General features: G+C 32.3%; 1 protein-coding gene across 4 annotated transcripts in view; it reads right to left on the reverse strand.

Moving 5' to 3' along the window:
• Positions 1 to 18,522, reverse strand: part of TrpA1 (Transient receptor potential cation channel A1) — a 33,215-nt gene that overhangs the window by 1,594 nt on the left and 13,099 nt on the right. For 2 of the 4 annotated variants that reach the window (XM_088029964.1, XM_088029966.1), the window contains 12 exons: positions 16,912 to 17,002; positions 12,597 to 12,792; positions 12,162 to 12,542; positions 4,249 to 4,515; positions 4,023 to 4,201; positions 3,315 to 3,909; positions 3,156 to 3,266; positions 2,893 to 3,108; positions 2,420 to 2,848; positions 1,936 to 2,374; positions 1,701 to 1,751; positions 1,455 to 1,582 (listed from right to left, as the gene is read on the reverse strand). In XM_088029964.1, the coding sequence (XP_087886090.1) occupies positions 1,455 to 1,582; positions 1,701 to 1,751; positions 1,936 to 2,374; positions 2,420 to 2,848; positions 2,893 to 3,108; positions 3,156 to 3,266; positions 3,315 to 3,909; positions 4,023 to 4,201; positions 4,249 to 4,515; positions 12,162 to 12,542; positions 12,597 to 12,792; positions 16,912 to 17,002 (3,083 nt within the window). The remainder of the gene's footprint in view (positions 1 to 1,454; positions 1,583 to 1,700; positions 1,752 to 1,935; positions 2,375 to 2,419; positions 2,849 to 2,892; positions 3,109 to 3,155; positions 3,267 to 3,314; positions 3,910 to 4,022; positions 4,202 to 4,248; positions 4,516 to 12,161; positions 12,543 to 12,596; positions 12,793 to 16,911; positions 17,003 to 18,522) is intronic. The other 2 variants (XM_088029965.1, XM_088029967.1) reach the window with 1 other exon arrangement.

Here is an 18,522-nt window from a genome sequence, read left to right on the forward strand (position 1 = left end):
AGCTAAAAAACTAACAATGATTTTTTTACTAAAAAAAAAGTTGAAAATATTTGGGTCGTCCTAAAATTAAATTCTCTAAAATCTGTATTTTCTGTTCTAAATTTTTGGCCTTTGGCACAGTTAAGGAACATTTTAGAAATAGTGACCTACCCAAATTTTATTGTTCTAGCTTAAAAACTAACAAAGATAGGAATTTTATTAAAAAAAGTGGGAAATTTTTGATTCGTCCTAAAATAAAATTTTCTAAAATTTGTATTTTTTGTTCTAAATTTTTGGCCTTGAGCATAGTTAATGCACACTTTACAAATAGTAATCACCCCGAATTTTATTATCATAGCTAAAAAACTAACAATGATACAATTTTTACCAAAAAAAAAAAGTTGAAAATATTTGGGTGGTCCTAAAATTAAATTTTCTAAAATCTGTCTTTTTTTTCTGTTCTAAATTTTTGGCTTTTGACATCGTTAAGAAACACTTTTGAAATAGTGACCTCCCTAAATTTGTTTGTTCTAGCTTAAAAACTAACAAAAATACGAATTTTAGTAAAAAAAGTTGAAACTTGTTGATTCGTCCTAAAATAAAATTTTCTAAAATTTATATTTTTAGTTCCAAATTTTTGGCTTTTGGCACGGTTAATACACAGTTTAGAAATAGTAAACTCCCCAAATTTCATTGTCATAGCTAAAAAACTAACAACGATACGATTTTTAATAAAAACAACTTGAACATATTTGGTTCGTCCTAAAATTAAATTCTCTAAAATCTGTTATTTCTGTTCTAAATTTTTGGCCTTTGGCACAGTTAAGGAACATTTTAGAAATAGTGACCTACCCAAATTTTATTGTTCTAGCTTAAAAACTAACAAAGATACGAATTTTACTAATAAAAGTGGGAAATTTTTGATTCGTCCTAAAATAAAATTTTCTAAAATTTGTATTTTTTGTTCTAAATTTTTTGCCTTTGGCATAGTTAATGCACATTTCAGAAATAGTAACCTCTCACAATTTCATTGTTATAAGTTAAAAACTAACAAAGATACGAATTTTACCAAACAAAAAGTTGAAAATATTTGGTTCGTTCTAAAATAAAATTAATATAAAGGAAAGTACTTATTCTAGCAATGAGTTTTATAGATCGTTAGAAAGCTCAGTAAATTGGCGTTCTAAAACACTATTAAGCAGTCCCATAACTTTGCAAGTTTTCAAGAAAAAGTGAAAATTGTGGAGTAGTGTAATTATCGAAATGGTGGATGCGCCGGGAAAATTTAAAATTTAAGAAATTTGATAACGGTTTTTTTTGTGCACCACAGTCAAAACATAAAACTTTAGAAACTTTTGACAATTTGATTAGAACAATAAAATAAAAGTCCACACAAAAAAACAGCCTTTTGCGAATTATTCCAAAGTCCATGTTTATTTTGCCTGGACTGAAAGTTAGAGAAATATCAAACAAACCTGCACAATGAGCCTCAGAAACTGCTGCTGCGTCTCTAAAGCGTTAGTAATCTCCTTTAGCTTCCGTTTGGTTTTGTCCAGTTCGCTAACGACATAATCTTCGGTGCTTTCCACCACCATATCCAAACCTTCAACAATGAAATGACAAACACTTGCTAAAATGCACGGAAAGCGGAAGAAACACAAAAATAAAACAAGCAAACAAGCAAAAATAAACAAAAAGTGTGTGGTGAAAATTGCGCCTACCATGAGATCGCCATCTTGATTTGACAAACTGTCTGTGTTTATTGCTGAACCCTGCAATAAAAACATGCTACAACTCGACTTTGTGCTGAGGTGTGACCTCTAATTGCAAGCTTTATTAAGCTTAAAAATGACGAGTCTACTTTACAGACCGTTTCGTCTAAGCAACCATTCAAAGTAAGATTATAGAATGATAATAAAGCATGCAAATTCTTGGAAGAAACTAGAGGACACTCACCTTCGTCGGAGAACGGATTTCCGAACCATTTGCGCAGGATGGAGTCGAAGAAGCCACGTTTGCACTTGGTGTCGTTGGGGTACTCGATCAGTTCGATTTTATCCACGCGTTCGAGGAGCATCTTCGGCAGTTTTCTCTCGAGTTCGGTGTGCAGCACCACCTGCATGGCCAGTCGCTTCAACTGTGCGTTCCTCCTCACGGATTCGATGTCGCCAACGGCCAAACCGATAAGCAAGTTCATCAAGAGAATGGGCATGAGGACCATGAAGAGGCCCAAGATGAAAAACGCGGGCATGGGGAATGGGAGGAAGGACCGCTCATCCTCCGTGGTCATGTAGTACGGCTTCACGTAGGTTCCCAAGAAGTCGATTTCGCCCAGCATCATGGAAAACGTGCGCACGAGGCTCATGGGGATTGTCTTGAAGGAGAGGTGGTCTCCCTAGAAACTGAGTTAAAAAACGTTAAATTTAGCCAGGTGATTTACCCTCGACAAGAGAATGTAGAACGCGAGCCCGAAGGCGATGATCAAGATTGAGAAGACCATGAGTACTTTGATGAGAGTCTGTAATATCTCGAGGAACATCACCACGTAGATTCCCACTTGATCGAACCGTTGCAGGAGAAGGAGGAGGTTGAACCAGCTCAAAAAAACAACCACGGAGGCGCAGGAGAACTGGAGTTCGTACATTGTCCCCCAGAAGATCGGGAGGACCATGATAATCGCCGAGAATGACAACACCCATGTCACCAAATTAATGGGGTCTAAGAAGTACATGTATTTCTGTTGGTACATCTGAATTCCTTCGCGGACGATGTTGAGGACGATGTACGTAATGATAACCAACGCGCTCATATACATTATCTTGCTGATTTTCACGTCAAGGATGTGCGTTTTGCTCAATCTAACATACTCCTGCAAGGTGGGATTAGCTAGGAAAATTCAAAAGAAGTACTCACGTCGTGCGTCAAGTTACTGGCGTTGTTAACACTGACGTCTTGTTCTTCGTGGCGCATAATTTCGTACGAAAAACACGTCACGAAAGCGAGGAAGATACTATAAAAAAGAACGTTGGCAAGGTGGAAATATTTTCCGTACGAATTCCACTTCATCTGGAGGTACTTTTGACTGAGCGGATGTGCTAGGAGTTCCACTCGACCATGAGAAACCATCGCCTGCAAAGAAGTAAGAAATTACTGCTCCACCACGCACTCATAGTTACGTTAAGAGCCGGCAATGGAATCGGTTTGGAAATGGCCAAAGCATCCCCAGTCTTATGATCCATATCAGCGTAGAAACTCGAACACTGAAGAGCCGAGAAGTTGTACTTGATCTAAAAACCAACACTTCAGACGCGCTTCAAATCCTCCTCGCCACTTACATAAAACGACTTCGAGTCCTTCTTGCAGTTTGCTTTGGTGATGCACTTATCCTGCACGGCTTCAAAGACCCGCGGCATCGAAGCAATCAAAGCCAAAGTCACAAAAGGGTGTTTACTCGACTTCAACGCCATGACTTCTTCGGCTCTGTCTTCGTGCGTCACCATCGCCAAAGCCGCCTCCGGAAACTTGTAATAAATGGCATAATCAATGGCGCTCATCTCCATCTGGTTGTACAAAAGCTTGCAGCTCATAGAAAGTAACAGCGCGATGGCGTTGGGCTTATTCTCCATCGTCGCCAAATGAAGAGCCGTGTTACCATCTTTGTCCGTTTGATCAAGAAGATGCGAGTGCACGGAGAGGAGAAGCTCAATCGTCTGCGTGTAACCGTTCATCGCCGCGAGATGGAGAGGATTCCGCCCGTTGTGGTCGCGGTGGAGAAGCGCTCCTCGGTTGAGGAGGAGCTGCACCACGCGCGTGTGGCCTTGCTTGGAGGCGATGTGGAGCGGCGTCAAACCTTCCCCGTCGCTTTCGTTGATTATGAAGGTGCCTTTCTCGGAGTCCAGGAGCTGGCGGACTGTGTTGTAGCGACCATATCTGCATAATTTACAATTTGAAATTCAAAATCCAATGTTTAGAAACACCGATCAGACTTGAAAGCTTCAGGATTAAATTACGGCGTTTGATCGCACCAAAGAATTTTATTTTACCTTGCAGCGAAGTGCAGCGGGCTCTCGTTGTTGTTATTTTTAAGGTTTATCGTCGCTCCTAATCGAATGAGATTTTCTAAGCTCCTTATGTGTCCTTCTCTGCTCGCGTAATGAAGCGGCGAGCATCCGGTTATGTCCTTTTCGTTCAGCAACTGGAGGAGACTGCACTGCGACTTGGCCTAAGACAAATCTTTCGTAACTTCGAGCTTAATAATTTATTAATTACCTTGCCGACTTCGGACGCGAATTGCTCGAGTCTTCCTCCGTTCATCACCACCAAATGCAAGACATTTCTTCGGTTGACGTCTTTTATGTTGATATCGGCGCCCAATCTAATTAGCGCGTGGACGGTCCTCCAGCCACCGCGAAGAGCGGCGAGGAGGAGCGGAGAGCGCTTCTCTTTGTCCACGGGATTTATATCCGCTCCTTCGGTGACGAGGAATTCGACTATCTCGGGGTGGTCAAACATTGCCGCACAATGAAGAGGAGTCATCTAGAGACAAAAAGGTTCAATTTGAATTCAATTTGGTGCTGCTTTTGATGTGTTCAACGGGCTGGGGTTGTGTAAAATAGAAATTAGACCAGAAATTAACGGAAGTAGATTGTCATTCATTGTCATTCTTACAAAAATTAGAGAAAAGTCGTGAGAAACATCTACGCTCTGAGTTTCTGAAAGTTTTGCTGAGCTCCTTCATGCAGAGTAACATGGGAAGTAAAATTTTTTTTAAAGAAATTAAAAAAATTTCAAAATTTTATAAAAAAAATTATCTTTGGTTGGGTTGGTATCACTGCGATGAAATTTGGGGATGTTGCTATTCTTGACTCATTTGTTAAGTGTACCAAATTTCAAAATTGTGGAACCACAGAATCGGATTTTGGAAAATTTTATTTTTAGGGTAAACCAAAAAGTTTCAATATTCTAATCAAAACTTGTATCTTTGGTTGTGTTGGTGCCACAACTATGAAATTTGGAGAGGTGGCTACCCCTAACTTACATATTGACTGCAGCAAATTTCAAAATTGTAGAACAACAGAGTCGAATTTTAGAAATTTTCATTTTTATAGTAATTAAAAAAAATTTCAAAACTTTATAAAAAAAATTGTATTTTTGGTTGTGTTGGTGCCACAACGATCAAATTTGGGGAGGGTGCTACTTGTAACATATTTATTAAGCGTACCAAATTTCAGAATTGTAAAACAATAGAGTCGAATTTTAGAAATTTTCATTTTTAGAGTAATTAAAAAATTTTCAAAATTTTATAAAAAAAATTGTATTTTTGGCTGCCTTAATGTCACAGCGATCAAATTTGGTGAGGTTGCTACTTGTCACCTATTTATTAACTGTAGCAAATTTCAAAATGGTGGAGCAACAGGGTCCGATTTTAGAAATCTTCATTTTTATAGTAATTAAAAAAAATTCAAAATTTTATAAAAAAAATTGTATTTTTGGTTGTGTTGGTGCCACAACGATCAAATTTGGGGAGGGTGCTACTTATAACATATTTATTAAGCGTACCAAATTTCAGAATTGTAAAACAATAGAGTCGAATTTTAGAAATTTTCATTTTTAGAGTAATTAAAAAATTTTCAAAATTTTATAAAAAAAATTGTATTTTTGGCTGCCTTAATGTCACAGCGATCAAATTTGGTGAGGTTGCTACTTGTCACCTATTTATTAACTGTAGCAAATTTCAAAATGGTGGAGCAACAGGGTCCGATTTTAAAAATCTTCATTTTTATAGTAATTAAAAAAATTTCAAAATTTTATAAAAAAAATTGTATTTTTGGTTGTGTTGGTGCCACAACGATCAAATTTGGGGAGGGTGCTACTTGTAATATATTTATTAAGCGTACCAAATTTCAGAATTGTAAAACAATAGAGTCGAATTTTAGAAATTTTCATTTTTAGAGTAATTAAAAAATTTTCAAAATTTTATAAAAAAAATTGTATTTTTGGCTGCCTTAATGTCACAGCGATCAAATTTGGTGAGGTTGCTACTTGTCACCTATTTATTAACTGTAGCAAATTTCAAAATGGTGGAGCAACAGGGTCCGATTTTAGAAATCTTCATTTTTATAGTAATTAAAAAAAATTCAAAATTTTATAAAAAAAATTGTATTTTTGGTTGTGTTGGTGCCACAACGATCAAATTTGGGGAGGGTGCTACTTGTAACATATTTATTAAGCGTACCAAATTTCAGAATTGTAAAACAATAGAGTCGAATTTTAGAAATTTTCATTTTTAGAGTAATTAAAAAATTTTCAAAATTTTATAAAAAAAATTGTATTTTTGGCTGCCTTAATGTCACAGCGATCAAATTTGGTGAGGTTGCTACTTGTCACCTATTTATTAACTGTAGCAAATTTCAAAATGGTGGAGCAACAGGGTCCGATTTTAGAAATCTTCATTTTTATAGTAATTAAAAAAATTTCAAAATTTTATAAAAAAAATTGTATTTTTGGTTGTGTTGGTGCCACAACGATCAAATTTGGGGAGGGTGCTACTTATAACATATTTATTAAGCGTACCAAATTTCAGAATTGTAAAACAATAGAGTCGAATTTTAGAAATTTTCATTTTTAGAGTAATTAAAAAATTTTCAAAATTTTATAAAAAAAATTGTATTTTTGGCTGCCTTAATGTCACAGCGATCAAATTTGGTGAGGTTGCTACTTGTCACCTATTTATTAACTGTAGCAAATTTCAAAATGGTGGAGCAACAGGGTCCGATTTTAGAAATCTTCATTTTTATAGTAATTAAAAAAATTTCAAAATTTTATAAAAAAAATTGTATTTTTGGTTGTGTTGGTGCCACAACGATCAAATTTGGGGAGGGTGCTACTTGTAATATATTTATTAAGCGTACCAAATTTCAGAATTGTAAAACAATAGAGTCGAATTTTAGAAATTTTCATTTTTAGAGTAATTAAAAAATTTTCAAAATTTTATAAAAAAAATTGTATTTTTGGCTGCCTTAATGTCAGAGCGATCAAATTTGGTGAGGTTGCTACTTGTCACCTATTTATTAACTGTAGCAAATTTCAAAATGGTGGAGCAACAGGGTCCGATTTTAGAAATCTTCATTTTTATAGTAATTAAAAAAAATTCAAAATTTTATAAAAAAAATTGTATTTTTGGTTGTGTTGGTGCCACAACGATCAAATTTGGGGAGGGTGCTACTTGTAACATATTTATTAAGCGTACCAAATTTCAGAATTGTAAAACAATAGAGTCGAATTTTAGAAATTTTCATTTTTAGAGTAATTAAAAAATTTTCAAAATTTTATAAAAAAAATTGTATTTTTGGCTGCCTTAATGTCACAGCGATCAAATTTGGTGAGGTTGCTACTTGTCACCTATTTATTAACTGTAGCAAATTTCAAAATGGTGGAGCAACAGGGTCCGATTTTAGAAATCTTCATTTTTATAGTAATTAAAAAAATTTCAAAATTTTATAAAAAAAATTGTATTTTTGGTTGTGTTGGTGCCACAACGATCAAATTTGGGGAGGGTGCTACTTGTAATATATTTATTAAGCGTACCAAATTTCAGAATTGTAAAACAATAGAGTCGAATTTTAGAAATTTTCATTTTTAGAGTAATTAAAAAATTTTCAAAATTTTATAAAAAAAATTGTATTTTTGGCTGCCTTAATGTCACAGCGATCAAATTTGGTGAGGTTGCTACTTGTCACCTATTTATTAACTGTAGCAAATTTCAAAATGGTGGAGCAACAGGGTCCGATTTTAGAAATCTTCATTTTTATAGTAATTAAAAAAAATTCAAAATTTTATAAAAAAAATTGTATTTTTGGTTGTGTTGGTGCCACAACGATCAAATTTGGGGAGGGTGCTACTTGTAACATATTTATTAAGCGTACCAAATTTCAGAATTGTAAAACAATAGAGTCGAATTTTAGAAATTTTCATTTTTAGAGTAATTAAAAAATTTTCAAAATTTTATAAAAAAAATTGTATTTTTGGCTGCCTTAATGTCACAGCGATCAAATTTGGTGAGGTTGCTACTTGTCACCTATTTATTAACTGTAGCAAATTTCAAAATGGTGGAGCAACAGGGTCCGATTTTAGAAATCTTCATTTTTATAGTAATTAAAAAAAATTCAAAATTTTATAAAAAAAATTGTATTTTTGGTTGTGTTGGTGCCACAACGATCAAATTTGGGGAGGGTGCTACTTGTAACATATTTATTAAGCGTACCAAATTTCAGAATTGTAAAACAATAGAGTCGAATTTTAGAAATTTTCATTTTTAGAGTAATTAAAAAATTTTCAAAATTTTATAAAAAAAATTGTATTTTTGGCTGCCTTAATGTCACAGCGATCAAATTTGGTGAGGTTGCTACTTGTCACCTATTTATTAACTGTAGCAAATTTCAAAATGGTGGAGCAACAGGGTCCGATTTTAGAAATCTTCATTTTTATAGTAATTAAAAAAATTTCAAAATTTTATAAAAAAAATTGTATTTTTGGTTGTGTTGGTGCCACAACGATCAAATTTGGGGAGGGTGCTACTTGTAATATATTTATTAAGCGTACCAAATTTCAGAATTGTAAAACAATAGAGTCGAATTTTAGAAATTTTCATTTTTAGAGTAATTAAAAAATTTTCAAAATTTTATAAAAAAAATTGTATTTTTGGCTGCCTTAATGTCACAGCGATCAAATTTGGTGAGGTTGCTACTTGTCACCTATTTATTAACTGTAGCAAATTTCAAAATGGTGGAGCAACAGGGTCCGATTTTAGAAATCTTCATTTTTATAGTAATTAAAAAAATTTCAAAATTTTATAAAAAAAATTGTATTTTTGGTTGTGTTGGTGCCACAACGATCAAATTTGGGGAGGGTGCTACTTGTAATATATTTATTAAGCGTACCAAATTTCAGAATTGTAAAACAATAGAGTCGAATTTTAGAAATTTTCATTTTTAGAGTAATTAAAAAATTTTCAAAATTTTATAAAAAAAATTGTATTTTTGGCTGCCTTAATGTCACAGCGATCAAATTTGGTGAGGTTGCTACTTGTCACCTATTTATTAACTGTAGCAAATTTCAAAATGGTGGAGCAACAGGGTCCGATTTTAAAAATCTTCATTTTTATAGTAATTAAAAAAATTTCAAAATTTTATAAAAAAAATTGTATTTTTGGTTGTGTTGGTGCCACAACGATCAAATTTGGGGAGGGTGCTACTTGTAATATATTTATTAAGCGTACCAAATTTCAGAATTGTAAAACAATAGAGTCGAATTTTAGAAATTTTCATTTTTAGAGTAATTAAAAAATTTTCAAAATTTTATAAAAAAAATTGTATTTTTGGCTGCCTTAATGTCACAGCGATCAAATTTGGTGAGGTTGCTACTTGTCACCTATTTATTAACTGTAGCAAATTTCAAAATGGTGGAGCAACAGGGTCCGATTTTAGAAATCTTCATTTTTATAGTAATTAAAAAAAATTCAAAATTTTATAAAAAAAATTGTATTTTTGGTTGTGTTGGTGCCACAACGATCAAATTTGGGGAGGGTGCTACTTGTAACATATTTATTAAGCGTACCAAATTTCAGAATTGTAAAACAATAGAGTCGAATTTTAGAAATTTTCATTTTTAGAGTAATTAAAAAATTTTCAAAATTTTATAAAAAAAATTGTATTTTTGGCTGCCTTAATGTCACAGCGATCAAATTTGGTGAGGTTGCTACTTGTCACCTATTTATTAACTGTAGCAAATTTCAAAATGGTGGAGCAACAGGGTCCGATTTTAGAAATCTTCATTTTTATAGTAATTAAAAAAAATTCAAAATTTTATAAAAAAAATTGTATTTTTGGTTGTGTTGGTGCCACAACGATCAAATTTGGGGAGGGTGCTACTTGTAACATATTTATTAAGCGTACCAAATTTCAGAATTGTAAAACAATAGAGTCGAATTTTAGAAATTTTCATTTTTAGAGTAATTAAAAAATTTTCAAAATTTTATAAAAAAAATTGTATTTTTGGCTGCCTTAATGTCACAGCGATCAAATTTGGTGAGGTTGCTACTTGTCACCTATTTATTAACTGTAGCAAATTTCAAAATGGTGGAGCAACAGGGTCCGATTTTAAAAATCTTCATTTTTATAGTAATTAAAAAAATTTCAAAATTTTATAAAAAAAATTGTATTTTTGGTTGTGTTGGTGCCACAACGATCAAATTTGGGGAGGGTGCTACTTATAACATATTTATTAAGCGTACCAAATTTCAGAATTGTAAAACAATAGAGTCGAATTTTAGAAATTTTCATTTTTAGAGTAATTAAAAAATTTTCAAAATTTTATAAAAAAAATTGTATTTTTGGCTGCCTTAATGTCACAGCGATCAAATTTGGTGAGGTTGCTACTTGTCACCTATTTATTAACTGTAGCAAATTTCAAAATGGTGGAGCAACAGGGTCCGATTTTAGAAATCTTCATTTTTATAGTAATTAAAAAAAATTCAAAATTTTATAAAAAAAATTGTATTTTTGGTTGTGTTGGTGCCACAACGATCAAATTTGGGGAGGGTGCTACTTGTAACATATTTATTAAGCGTACCAAATTTCAGAATTGTAAAACAATAGAGTCGAATTTTAGAAATTTTCATTTTTAGAGTAATTAAAAAATTTTCAAAATTTTATAAAAAAAATTGTATTTTTGGCTGCCTTAATGTCAGAGCGATCAAATTTGGTGAGGTTGCTACTTGTCACCTATTTATTAACTGTAGCAAATTTCAAAATGGTGGAGCAACAGGGTCCGATTTTAGAAATCTTCATTTTTATAGTAATTAAAAAAAATTCAAAATTTTATAAAAAAAATTGTATTTTTGGTTGTGTTGGTGCCACAACGATCAAATTTGGGGAGGGTGCTACTTGTAACATATTTATTAAGCGTACCAAATTTCAGAATTGTAAAACAATAGAGTCGAATTTTAGAAATTTTCATTTTTAGAGTAATTAAAAAATTTTCAAAATTTTATAAAAAAAATTGTATTTTTGGCTGCCTTAATGTCACAGCGATCAAATTTGGTGAGGTTGCTACTTGTCACCTATTTATTAACTGTAGCAAATTTCAAAATGGTGGAGCAACAGGGTCCGATTTTAGAAATCTTCATTTTTATAGTAATTAAAAAAATTTCAAAATTTTATAAAAAAAATTGTATTTTTGGTTGTGTTGGTGCCACAACGATCAAATTTGGGGAGGGTGCTACTTGTAACATATTTATTAAGCGTACCAAATTTCAGAATTGTAAAACAATAGAGTCAAATTTTAGAAATTTTCATTTTTAGAGTAATTAAAAAATTTTCAAAATTTTATAAAAAAAATTGTATTTTTGGCTGCCTTAATGTCACAGCGATCAAATTTGGTGAGGTTGCTACTTGTCACCTATTTATTAACTGTAGCAAATTTCAAAATGGTGGAGCAACAGGGTCGGATTTTAGAAATTTTTATTTCAGGGTAATTAAAAAAAGTTTAAAAATTCTATAAAAAAAATTGTAGCTTTAATTGTGTTGGTGCCACAGCAATGAAATTTGGAGAGGTTGCTACACATAACTCATTTATTAACTGCACCAAATTTGAAAATCGTAGAACAACAGAGTCCGATTTTAGAAATTTTAATTATTAGAGTAGGAATTAAAAAATTTTTCAAAATTTTATAAAAAAAATGTATCTTTGGTTGTGTTGGTATCACTGCGATAAAATTTGGGAATGTTGCAATTCTTGACTCATTTAATAATTCTACCAAGTTCAAAACTGTGGAACAACAAAATCGGATTTTAGAAATTTCTATTTTAAGGATAATTAAAAAAAAACATTAAATCGAAGGAAAGAAAAATGTGCTCAAGGCAACTAAGTGGTGCGAAGCTTTGATTTACCTGCTTTTTACATAAACTTCTAGAGCAGTCTAGTCTAAAAAAGTGTTATTACAAGTTGGATATTTACAAAATAAAAGTTTTAAATCCGCGTCTAACAAAAATTCAATTTTAGAAAAGCGGCTAAGTGGAAATATGGTCACTTCTCAAAAAATCCTCTCAGATTCTCAAAAAATCAGTAATCTGCCTCAATTCCCAAGCTCAAAAAATTCGAGTAAATTTTCGCCTCCCTCTCACCTTTTGCACGTCGCACGACGCCAAGCACTGCGACTTCTCCTCCGGCTGCATCTTAAACATCAACTTAACGATGTCAGTGGCCCCTTGTGCACACGCTAAATGCACAGGAGTCGAAAGATCATGTTGCTGCGTCGATATCTTCGCCCCTGAACGGAGACACAATTCCACCGCTTTAATATCTCCACCATGAACAGCAGAATGAAGAGGAACATTACCCTCAGAGTCAAAAAACGAAATCATTTCCGCTCTGGAACACCCGCGCGCTTCGCCCCATTGCAGGAAGATTTCCAAGGTTTTCGAAGAGGCGTTCTTCGCCGCTTCGTGGATGGGGTAGTAGCCGTTGTTGCAGGGACGTCGAGGACAGGCGTCGAAGACGCTAATCTAAAGAGAAACAATTGTTACTATTAAGTAGCTTTAGTGCTAGTAGGGTAGTACCAGTATTCTAGCACACTCTTCGTGGTCGTAGATCGCAGCGATGTGTAAAGCCGTCCGTCCGTGTTCGCCTCCTTGCAGGATGTTAATTTTGTCTTTGTGGCGGCCCATCACCTCCAACACGGCGACTTTATTAAGTTCCGTGACGAGGTGGATGGCCGCTTGTTTCTTGTCGTTTAATATGTTGGTTTTTACGCCTCTGTAACAAAATAAATTTTACATGAGGTGGAGTTCGTGTTGTCGAAATTAACAAGAGCGGTGGTAATTTTCTTTTTATCTGTTGACATCTGAAATGAGTGCTAACCGACGCTTATTACGTGACACAGAAGAAATTAATTAATTTTTTCCAAAGGCAATTACGGGGGTGGCAGTAGATTAATTAACAAACTCGAGACATTAATCAGAATATTAAACAATTTTAGTCGTTTTTAAACACAAAAATGACCGGACGAATTTTTGAATCAAACTCTCATGTAATATTAAAATATTCTTATGAAAATGTTAGCGTTTCGTTATGAAAGAAAAATACTTTTTTAGCTTTAATTAAATGCAAATATTTCCAGTTTTTTGAAACTGTTTTCCGACCCTTTCTGATATTCTACCTTTGTGCTTCTTTACATAATGCAATCCGATTTGTTGACAAAAGTTTTAATTCTCCTCGGGCCGCAGAAGAACTTTTATTGTTTCAGCTTAATTTTAGTGCAATTGATTCTGACGGCTTAATTAATTTTTAAAAGAGAATCTGCAGAAAAAAATTAATTACGGATCAAATAAACTCTTGTTGGTTCAAACGCCTCGTGAATTTTAACAGACAAAAATATTTTAAAAATTTTTTATTTGCATAAATTACCTTTAATCAAATGAAACGTCTTTTGTGTTAATTTAAGTGGACATTCAAAGAAACACAGAAATACTTCCGCGCAGAATTCTTAACCATATTATTTCCGAGCAAATGCACAAAATAAAACGAGGAAACTGCGCAAATTTAGATCAGAGAAAGAATTTTTAAGCTTAGTTACGCCCGATCATTCGACTGTAATAATACTTATAGTCTTCTGCATGTAAATCAGTGTTCCCGCCACGTTCTACTAGAAATATGTGTTAATTTAACGTTAAAAAAATTGTACCTTTGGTTGTGTTAATGCCACAGCGTTCAAATCTGGGGAGGTTGCTAATTGTAACATATTTATTTAGTGTACCAAATTTCAAAATGGTGGAACAACAGAGTCGGATTTTAGAAATTTTCATTTTTAAGTAATTAAAAAAAATTTCAAAATTTTATAAAAAATTAAATTTTTTGTTGGTTTGGTGCCACAGTGATCAAATTTGGGCAGGTTGCTACTTGTAACAAATTTATTCAGTGTACTAAATTTCAAAAAGGTTGAACAACAGAGTCGAATGTTTTTGAAAGTAGGTAAAAAAAATTCAAAATTTGGTTGTGTTTATGTTACAGCGATCAAATTTGGTGAGGTTGCTACTTATCACTTATTTATTAACTGTGTAGTAAATTTCAAAATGGTCGAACAACAGGGTCGGATTTTAGAATTTTTTTTTTCAGGGTAGTTAAAAAAGTTCCAAAATTCTATAAAAAAAAAAATCTATCTTTTATTGTCTTGATATCACAGCGACGAAATTTGGGGATGTTGCCATTCTTGACTCATTTGTTAACTGTGCCAAATTTCAAAATTGTGGAACAACAGAGTCCGATTTTAAAAATTTTTATTTTTAGAGTAATTAAAAAAAAAACAAAATTTTACAAAAAAAAATGTATCTTTGGTTGTGTTGGTGCCACATCGATCAAATTTGAGGAGGTTGCTACTTGTAACATATTTATTAAGCGTACCAAATTTCAAAATTGTAAAACAACAGAGTCGATTTGAGCAATTTTCATTTTTAGAGTAATAAAAAAATTTCAAAATTTTATAAAAAAAATTGTATTTTTGGTTGTGTTGGTGCCACAACGATCAAATTTAGGGAAGTTGCTACTTGTAACATATTTATTCTGTGTACCAAATTTAAAAATGGTGGAACAACAGGGTTGAATTTTAGAAATTTTTATTTCAAGCTAGTTAAAAAAAGTTTCAAAATTCTATAAAAAAATTGTAGCTTCGGTTGTGTTGGTGCCATAGCGATCAAATTCGAGGATGTTGCCATTCTTGACTCATTTGTTACCTGTGCCAAATTTCAAAATTGTAAAACAACAAAGTCGAATTTTAGAAATTTTCTGTTTTAGAGTAATTAATTTTTTTTTAATTTTATAAAAAAAATTGTATCTTTGGTTGTGTTGGTGCCACAGCGATCAAATCTGGGGAGGTTGCTACTTGTGACATATTTATTTAGTGTACCAAATTTTAAAATGGTGGAACAACAGAGTTGGATTTTAGAAATTTTCATTTTTAAGTAATTAAAAAAATTTCAAAATTTTATAAAAAAAATTGTATTTTTGGTTGTGTTGGTGCCATAGCAATTAAATTTGGGGAGGTTGCTACTTATAACATATTTATTCAGGGTACCAAATTTCAAAATGGTGGAACAACAAAGTCGAATTTTAAAAATTTTGATTTTTAGAGTAAATATAAAAATTTTCAAAATTTTATAAAAAAATTTGTATCTTTGGTTGTGTTGATGTCATAGCGATTAAATTTGGAGAGGTTGCTACTTGTAACATATTAATTCAGGGTACCAAATTTCAAAATGGTGGAACAACAAAGTCGAATTTTAGAAATTTTGATTTTTAGAGTAATTATAAAAATTTTATAAAAAAAATTGAATTTTTTGTTGGTTTGGTGCCACAGTGATCAAATTTGGAGAGGTTGCTACTTGTAACATATTTATTCAGTGTACTAAATTTCCAAAAGGTTGAACAACAGAGTCGAATGTTAGAAATTTTTTTGAAAGTAGGTAAAAAAAATTTCAAAATTTGGTTGTGTTTATGTTGCAGCGATCAAATTTAAGAAGGTTGCTACTTATCACTAATTTATTAACTGTTGCAAAATTCAAAATTGTGGAAAAACAGGGTCGGATTTTAGAATTTTTTTTTCTATCTTTTATTGTCTTGATATCACAGCGATGAAATTTTGGATGTTGCCATTCTTGACTCATTTGTTAACTGTGCTAAATTTAAAAATTGTGGAACAGAGTCGGATTTTAAAAATTTTCATTTTTAGAGTAATTAAAAAAAATTCTAAATTTTATAAAAAAAAATGTGTCTTTGGTTGTGTTGGTGCCTACAATCGCCACAAAATAAAACGAAGAAACTGCGCAAATTTAGATCACTGAAAGAATTTTTGAATCTTAGTTCAGAATGTAAAGCAGTGTTGCCAACCACGTTCTATAATAAACATGTCTTAATTCAACGTTAAATTCGCGAGGCAAATCAGTTTTCAAGTTCGGCATAAATCCAATAAAATTTGAGGATTCAAGCAGAGAGAAATTCCTCGAATTTATTAGATTTATGTCAGATCTTTGTTGGTTCATCCGAGAGGCAAATCAAATAAAAGATACTTTGTCAATAAAGGTCAGTCTTTGTATCTGAGACCCAATTGCAATTCTGTGTAATTAGCGAGAAATGTCTATTTTTGGAGTACCTTAAAGCATCGATCTATTTTTTATGTGTCTAACTTTTATTTCAGTTTCTTTGGATTTGCTTGGCGAATCTCCAAATTTTACCGAGTCTACAAGAGCCACAACTGAATAATTTATTGCCCTAAATTTCGCAGCTAAAGTAATCGACTTTTCTATTTACGTACTTTTTATAATTACCGCTTTTTTCTATTTTTTCGCCGCCAAACTTAAAACTCTTTGTTAAATCCTAAAAGTAATTTCCGCGACAGCAATTTTCCGGGAATTCCCGAAAAACAGACCTTGGCTACTTCCCAAGATTTCTCTTGTCTGGACAAGTTTCGTTAGCCGAACAAAACGGTGGCGGAGAAATAAGATTTCCTTCTCAACAATAACGTTTCAGAGCGAGTAAATTTGACTCGGCTTCCTGTAAATTTTCATTACGCCCTTTATGGAGTCTGTGAATACATATTTCAAGCGAACCGCAATTATCAATTTGTCTCTATTCAAATGTGTGAAGTACGAATTAAAAACAATTTCGTATGTAAGACCACTGAAATGTTGGCCCAATTTTCGTGGCCGGAAAAATAAACTGACAGCTTTATCTTCACAGTTATCTTGCTCGTGAAATCAAGAGAAAACGGACGATAACTGACACAAAAGCTCAGATCTGAAAGGCGGCGCGTGTTGAACAGCAATGAAAAAGAATTATCTGTGGGTGAAAATGGTGGATGCGCCGGGTGAAAATTGCACTTACACTTGTAGGAGGTAATCCACTGCATCCAGCGACTGGTTTTCCACGGCGAGGTGCAGAGGGGTGTTACCGGCATTGTCCTGATTGTTGAGATCTGCGAAGAAAACGTTTTTACATTTTGGAAAATTGTACTGTTGAAATTACGTTCTTCGTTTTTTCTTGGAAACTTGGAAGGTTTTTAGACAGTTTTTTGAAAAAGTAATTTAATAAGATTTTCAATGACCTATAAAACTCATTGCTGGGATAAGTAGTTTCCGTGATAAAACTAATCTCATATCCCCAAAAAATGCAGTTATTAATGATTTTCATGTGCAATTTTGCTTACAACTCAAGAATTATTGTAAGATTTATTAGAAAACTACAGTTCTGTGGGCATTTATTAAGTATACTGAATAACAGAGTTTTCGATTACGAATTGCAAATTTTAGAATTTTTTATGTCAAGTAGAAAGAACACGAATTTCAAACATTTTTTTAGATTTGCCAATTCTGACGTTAAAGTGATCAAATTTGGTGGATTTGTTATTTTAAAAACGGTTATTAAGTGTACTAAATTACAGAATTTTAGATCACGAATTACAAATTTTAGAATTTTTTATTTGGACTAAGAAGAACTCGAAGATCAAATTTTTGAAAAAAAAAATGTAAATTTGACAATTTTGACGATAATGTTGTCAAATTTGGTCGACTTGTTATTTAAGAGGCGTTTATAAAGTGTATTAAATTACAGAATTTTAGACAACGAATTTCAAATTTTAGAATTTTTTATTCTTAGGAAAAACTTGAATTTTAAAATCTTCTAAAACATTCTTTAAATTCGACAATTTTAATACTAAAGCAAACAAATTTGGTAGACTTTTTTCTTTAGGAACATTTATTGAGTCTGCTAAATTACACCTTTTAGATCACGAATTACAAATTTTAGAATTTTTTATTTGAACTAAGAAAAACTTAAAGTTCAAATTTTTGAAAAAAAAGGGAATATGTCAATTTAGATGATAATTCTGTCAAATTTAGTGGAGTTGTTATTTAAAAGACGTTTATCAAGTGAACTAAATTAGAGAATTTTAGATCACCAATTTCGAATTTTAGACTTTATTCCTAGGACGAATCAGATTTCCAAATTTTCTAAACCATTTTTGACGCTAAAGCGATCAAATTTAGAGAGCTTGTTACTTTAAAAACGTTTAGTGAGTGTACTAAATTACGGTATTTTAGATCAAGAATTACGAATTTTAGAAATTTTTATTTCTCGGAAGGATTCAAAATTTTAATTTTTCTGATAATTTTGATAAGTTTGATAGTAAAGAAATCAGATTTAGTAGAATTGTTGCTAGAGAGGCTTTTATTGCGTTTACTAAATTACAAAATTTTAGATCACGAATTTCGAATTTTTCATTTCTAGGAATGATCGAAATTTAAAATTTTCAAAAATTCCTTGAAAATCGGCCAATTTTGACGCTAAAGTTAGCATTTTTGGTGGAAATGTTACTTTAAAAGCGTTTATTGAATACACCAGATCACAGAATTTTAGAATAAAACGCAAAAATTTTAGAACGTTTCATTTATCGGACAAACTAAAAACCAAAAATTGAAACGTTTTTAAAACGTCATA

This window comes from Gnatocerus cornutus, chromosome 2 (genome assembly GCF_029298725.1).
Source record: "Gnatocerus cornutus isolate USDA-ARS CGAHR chromosome 2, icGnaCorn1.1, whole genome shotgun sequence".
Classification (NCBI taxonomy): domain Eukaryota; kingdom Metazoa; phylum Arthropoda; class Insecta; order Coleoptera; family Tenebrionidae; genus Gnatocerus; species Gnatocerus cornutus.